The following is a 6,545-nucleotide window of genomic DNA, read 5'->3' as shown; positions in this document are numbered from 1 at the left end:
GGACACCTCCGAAGTTAGAAAGTCACAATTTATTTCAAATAAACCCAGGGCACACCTCTGGCAACCGTCTCCCGGGCGGGTTCCGCCGCCCCTGCCCATCTCCAGCGCCTGCGATGAAGAGCCAGGGCGGCAGGAGCTCTGTGGCCGGGGGCAGGCCGCAGTCCCCAGCACTGCCTGGCACCGGAGCGGGAGGAGGAAAGGAATTCCCAGAACACGTGCCTCGTTTAAAAATAAAGTTCTATTTTTTTTCACCTGCTTAAAAAGTCTAAAATTTAAGAGTGCAAGACTATAGTACAGAAACCTCCTGCTGCCCCTGTCCCCGCACGGCCACTGCCGGCACCCAGAGCAGCTGTCATGCAGTTTGTGTTACCGGTAGAAAACTTTTTGTTACAGTCTGGGAAGCCTGAGGACTGTTAGAGATGAGGCAGCCAACGCATTAACACAAGCGAAGCCGAAACAAAAGAGTATCGGATGCAGGGATGGAGAGAGAGGTGGCAGGCTGGCGCAGGAACTGGAAACAAGAGCAAAAAGAAAAAAAAACAGGAGAGCAACCGTTCCACATCTGCAGCAGTAACGCACCGCAGGGAAGCTCTGTACCTCAGAATTAATGGCTCCTGAGCCACTTTCTAGTCACCTACATTCGTGTAACCTCGCTGACTGGAACAGGGCCGTGTACCTATTAGAGGGGAAAAAAACGGCCTTGGCTTTTGGTGTTGAGAGCTCCATTCTCCTCCCTGCCACCTGCCCCTCGAGTCAGTCACTTTACACAAAAAGCCAAAGCCCCTCGGCTCTGCAGGTTTTGCCTTGGAGTCTACAACCTCCTGTATGACACCAACACAGAAGTCACCCTGCCTGGGCTGCAAATCAAGCCAGCTCTGTTGTTTTCTCAGCAGGCATAGAAATAGGATCTGCGCTTTCACCACCTTCAGAAAGGGTGTTTTGTTGTTTGTGGTTTGGTTTTGTTTTTTGTTTTTGTTTTTAATAAAGGGAACTGCTGACAAAGCTCTAGTTTCAGAAAATTTGAAATTTGTTCAGGAAGTTTGGCCACAGCTGTATGGTCTAGCTTGTCTACAAACAAGTATTCACAGCAAAGCATTTTGCAGGGGCACGGGAGGAGGGAGGGAAGGAGGCGGGGAGGGAGAGACACAAAACCCCATTCTCAAAGCTGGACAAATATGTAACAGCAGTGAGAGTTCTTTGGGATTAGGAAACTCCACATACCTGTTCTGCAAAGAGATTAGGTGTTAACGATGGTTACCTTTAGACAACAAGAACACCAGCTTTTATGCTAATTAGTACTTTGCACATAACATGTTTAAAGAACAGTTTAAACACTGGTTCTATGCACTGCAAACTGCTGGGTCTCAGTAAGCCTTCCCCCATGCTATCCCTTCCCCTGGGTCCAACGTGCCCAGACTTTGACAATCATTTGGGAAGGGGAGAGGAAGGAAGAGACCGACCTCTAGAATATATCATGGGGAGCACACACAAAGAGGCTGCTGCTGGGAGCAGAGGAGGGAATGAAGTCAAGACACAGCAGCTGGAGCAAGGACATATCCACTGCTACAGCTTCAGCCTGGAGGGGAGCCAGAACAGGACAGAGCAGGAACACAAGGAGCCATGGGTGGAGGAGATCTCTTGCACAGCAAGAAGCACTGCTCCCAGTAACCACAGACTCCCTCCCTGCCCTTGCCCTGCTCCCTGGCTCCAGCCACCTCTCTGCAATCCTGCTCTACCCTCAGCCGCTTCTGCCTTAACACCTGCTCCACTGCCAGCAGCTCCTTGGCAGGACATTCGCCCGTTCCCTGAGGATACACCCCACACTGCGAAGGGAGGGAAAAAGGAAAAGGCCTCTCAGTTCGAAATTTTCTGCTATGTACAGCAAGCAGGGCCACAGGATTAGCTCCTATGACAGCTATTCCTCTTTTAAACTGATGCATCTCTTTTGTAAAAATCCATCTGCACAATTATACATGCTGCAAATACCTGGGTCACATGTCTCAGGTACATGGAAACAGCTCTGACAGCAGTTATTCTGACATGCAGGAATTTAGCACTTTTCCTCCCTCCAGTTTAAACTTTATCAAGTGACACTGTGTAAAAGTAATACAGGGATGCATCAAAGGCAATGCTTCCACATACAGCATGGAAGAGAATCCTGTAAGTTTCCCGCAGAGCTGAAGATTTCCTCAGATCAGACTCCAGCTCCACCTTACTGGCTGCAAACAACACGTTCCTGGTGCAGGTGACATACATGCCTGTGAAATCTTAACATGTGGCCTGCTTCCTGCAGCAAACAGGCAAGCATCAGCGTTTAAGTAACCTTTTTTCATGTTAACCCCTACTAAAATGAACTAGGTTTTCATATTTTTATTTTAGTGTATATTTTACATTAGAAAAAAGAATGTTAATAAAAAAGCTCCACATGCTCCTAACAATCAATTTTCTGATAAGTCCCCACCAGTATCAATACTAATATACAAATAAATTAATTTTGCTAGGTAATTTTCTGACTGGCTTGGCGCAGGCTCTGCACAAGCAGCACACCTGTATTCAAGTGCCCGTCCACATTGCCAACACGTGCCAGGGAGTGTGTTGTACACAATCTTTCCTCTTCATAATGTAGCAGTGTTTAGTCTCACCTTGATAAATGGGATCAAATTTTCTCAGCCATGTTACCCAGCAGGCACAAATAATCTTTACCAGGCTGCATGGCACTGTTATAGCATGGATTGTTTCACTCTGCAAAAGCCCCAAGCCTTGATTAACAACTGTATGCTACTATTCCCTCATCACTCACTTTGGCAATACAACATCCTCCCCACAAAAACAAGTAAAGCAAAAATCTACGTGGAAGACCTAAAATTCATCAAATGCATTATCTGACCTGACTCAAGGCATATCCCCCAGCGTTAACCTGGTCTCTGCCCTACAATGCCTCCGTTTGCTTTTGTTTTGCAGGATTTTGCACAGCTGATTTACAAGAAAAGAGATGTCACATGTAATCATACTAGATCACGGCCACTGCTGGTACTGTCGGGTCAGACACAGCAGCAGCCACTCTTAACACCAGCCACACTCCTCGTGCAATGCCAATGCTACAATGCCCTGGTTAAAGGAGCACTGGGAAATCTAGCTGAGATATTTTGTAACCTCCTTCAGTGCCTAGGAGGATTTCTGGGACAGAGGAAGGGAGAGGGGGGAAAGCCCATTTAATTTACAAGCAGATTAAGGAAAAACACTCCACTGCCAATTTATTTTTAAAAAGGGTTGTGTGTTATTCTAAGGTTTGTCTGTATAATTGTACAACCGTTGAAAATACATAAATTGTAATGATCTAATACTATTAACAGCCATTCAGAGAAAAACTCCCTCCCCTTCTGAAACCATCAAGGGCAGGAGGGAAATGTCCCAGGAAATATGCCAATCTGAACTCTGGCCTCTAGCATGGCAGAAACAGAAACAGAAAGATAAGAGAACAAACTGGACTAAGATGTGGTGTTTGCATGTGTCTGACTTGCAAGGGGAGGGGTGGCTTTGTCCTTGGCCGTGTTCTCCCAGAGGCAGTGCCTGCTTATCCCAGTGAAGCTGCCATCACTTCACTCGCTGCTCTCACCCCTGCACTTTGTCACTTCCTCCTGTCTTATGTATCGTGGAAGTCTTTCAGCAGGGTCCTCCGTCTCTGCTCTGCTATGTGCATCTGATTCTCTAAGTCCTGGTAAAACAGAAAGTAAGTAGAAACTGTTAGCATGAACTCCCCAGAAAAGAGCTCCTTTTCTTTAGAAGAGCCCAAGCTCCAGCCTGAGAAGCACCAACCTTCACACTTCACATGCACTCTGGATCACAAGACTGCAGATCCTTTTCCTTTTGACGCGGGCTCCCTCTGCAGTTATCTGGCTCCTGTTCTTGTCTAAAAAGCTACACACTTAAAGGAATCTGCTCCTCACCAGAGTGCTACATGCAGCAAGCACTCCTCTTCTACAACATCTGCTGGCTAAAGGTGAGTTTCTGGATCTAGTTTCTCAGAGCCCTCACCTGACTGCCTTAGCGCTCCCGCAGAAGTGTTAAGCCCAATGAACAAAATGTGGCCAGCAGGCTTAAGCAAGCAGAACACTCACCCCTCTGTCATAGCTGTCTGCTCGCTCCACCTTCCATGAGAGATTTTCAATTTCAGCTTCCAGCTGGGCCTGCTGGTATTCAAACTGCAAAGAGCAATATCAGAGACAGCAACGAGAAACTAGTTTAGTAGAGCAGTTTCATATCATACACTACACTTGAGGAGCAGACAAATGTGTTCTGCTGACAGAGCAGGTTCGTGTCTCCTCCTTAACCGCCTTCAGCTAGACAGTATCACTCCTTCCAGGAGTTTCTTGTGTAAGCACTCCCTGGAGCTGCACCACTCAGAATTAACCCGGTCAGCCTAAAAGCACTGCAAGTAACAAATCTCTCCTAACTCAGCTCATTTTGCCATAAATGGGTCACAAAATAGTCTTGTGAGCAGCTCTTCAGGCAGAGCACAGGGACTGTTAACCACTGCTGGGAGCAGTAACTTGTTTCACTGGCACAGTCAGATCCAGAGGAGAACATCTGTCCACAAGTCTTAGAGTATGTATGATGCTACAGGGAGAGACTGGATAACCGGTTTTACTGGACAACTGAGTCAAAGAAACAACCTCTTCAGTGAATTCAGGGCTATTTTTCGACACGTCCAGCCCGCAGGATGCACCAAGCCAGCAAGGAACAAAAAGCAAAACTACACCCTGATTCAAGGCTGGAAAAGCTAACCTCCAGCAGGTCTTCACATGAAATATGGCCCACAGCACTGTGATAAGTCTTACCAAGGAACAAACGCACACTTCCAGCCTCACAACATTCTGGATAAACTGCTTGTTAGTGAAAATGCAGTGAAGTGCCCTGGGAAAATAATGTAATGTATCAGAGGATTGAGCTGCTGGTCAACTCAAAGTGAAGAGGAAAGGTGCAAAACCATCTACTATTTGTCCTGTCCTTACCTCAAACTCAGGGCTATTATTTCAGACACTGCCAGGCTCTGGAATTCAGCCCAACATGCTGCCAGCTACACCCCAAAAAGCTATCAGCAAAAAATGAAGAGCAAAAACATCTTACCAGTTTCTTTCTGGGGCCAGACTCCATGTAGTAGGCATATGGATATGTGTACTGCAGGGTGTAACGACACTGTCAGGGAGCGGGAGGAAGAGAGAGAAAAGAAGGACAAGAGTCTCAGACTTGGAAGTCAGCACAGTCACATCTGTGGGACAGGCTAAGAAGCTACCTTGTGTCAAGGAAGACTGGACGCTTCATGGTGGAATTTCCTACACCTTTCCTTGGAGGAACTTGGGCAGCTAAAGTACAGCTTCACAGAGGACACTTCCAGATGATTTTTGGCTAGTTCATGTCCTAGACCAGAGGTACTGTCCCACATATCCACAACCCCTAAATACCCTTCCTCACTTGGTGTTGTGAATTCAGCATCCTGGTGTGTATTCTCTTCTCTGTATCAAACAGGGCAAAACTACCCACCTTTGCAAGCAGTTTTGCAGCATTTTGTAGGTATTGCCAGTCTATCCATGTTCCCAAGTTGTTCATAACTCTTTCTTGGATTTTCTCCTGGATTCGTTGGTACGTCTGTGCCTCCAGCTGTAGGCTTTTATTGTGATTCTCCCACTGCAAGGGGTGGGGGTAGGAAGATAGGGAAAGAAAAAACGGCATGAGAGCAGAGTACTGCTGATGTAAAAGCAAAAGCTCTAGCAAGCAGAAATTGAAGTGGGGCAGGAGTCCAGCAAGGCAAGACATGCTGTGGGAAAGAACAGCAAGGCAGCACCTCCAGTAGCAAGTGGCGGAGGCTGTACACAACAGACTGACAGCAGCAAAGAGCAGGGAGCAAACCCAGCTCTACAGAGTGGGCATGCCCTCTGGTCACACAACGACCCTGCGTCTAACAAGACAGAAAGTAATGGCGATTCCCCTACTCAAAGGATTTCCATAGAAAGGTCAGGAGTTTAAATCAACATTTAACACGGGCTCTGTGAGCTCCAACATCCATGTGCTCATTGTAAACACAGCCACTTCCCAAAGCCTGTTGGTCTGGAGAGTCAGGAATGAACACATTTATTTTACCATAGGACTTGGCTCACGGTGTGAAGAATAAACTCATTTTAATGGGGAAACTGAAGTGCAGCAGCATTTAACATCTACCGCATTCTCTTCTAGAATGCTGCTCTGGAATTGCACTGTATGGCCAGGTGCATTGAGCCTGCTGTGTGGACAGAGATGCTCTGACTGCAACTTTTAAAAATGTGATTACATGAAATACAAGGGAAACTTTGCTACAGCCAATGGAGCTTTGAACATGGCAGAGTTTATTTAGTCTTTGTCTCTATAAGGACATACTGCAAGGAACTGAAGTTCCCTGATCCCAGATGGAAATGATTGGAGCAGTATCTATCTACTGCAGCAGCACTCAGCCTGCAGGAAAACGGTACAGTGGCACACAGGTAATACTGATTTTCTCTAGCACAAGAAAA

At 46.7% G+C, this 6,545-nt stretch overlaps 1 protein-coding gene across 4 annotated transcripts in view; it reads right to left on the bottom strand.

Annotated features, from left to right (window-relative positions):
- Window positions 1-10: 10 nt before the first annotated feature.
- Window positions 11-6,545, bottom strand: part of ARIH2 (ariadne RBR E3 ubiquitin protein ligase 2) — a 34,779-nt gene continuing 28,244 nt past the window's right edge. For 3 of the 4 annotated variants that reach the window (XM_056334519.1, XM_056334522.1, XM_056334521.1), the window contains 4 exons: window positions 5,542-5,685; window positions 5,128-5,196; window positions 4,119-4,202; window positions 11-3,715 (listed from right to left, as the gene is read on the bottom strand). In XM_056334519.1, coding sequence (XP_056190494.1) covers window positions 3,644-3,715; window positions 4,119-4,202; window positions 5,128-5,196; window positions 5,542-5,685 — 369 coding nt within the window. In that variant the 3' untranslated portion in view covers window positions 11-3,643. Of the gene's footprint in view, window positions 3,716-4,118; window positions 4,203-4,838; window positions 4,915-5,127; window positions 5,197-5,541; window positions 5,686-6,545 lie in introns of all 4 variants that reach the window. The other variant, XR_008821243.1, reaches the window with a different exon arrangement.

Source organism: Falco biarmicus, chromosome 4 (assembly GCF_023638135.1).
Source record: "Falco biarmicus isolate bFalBia1 chromosome 4, bFalBia1.pri, whole genome shotgun sequence".
Taxonomy (NCBI): Eukaryota; Metazoa; Chordata; class Aves; order Falconiformes; family Falconidae; genus Falco; species Falco biarmicus.
This window is presented reverse-complemented; position numbering and strand designations above follow the sequence as displayed.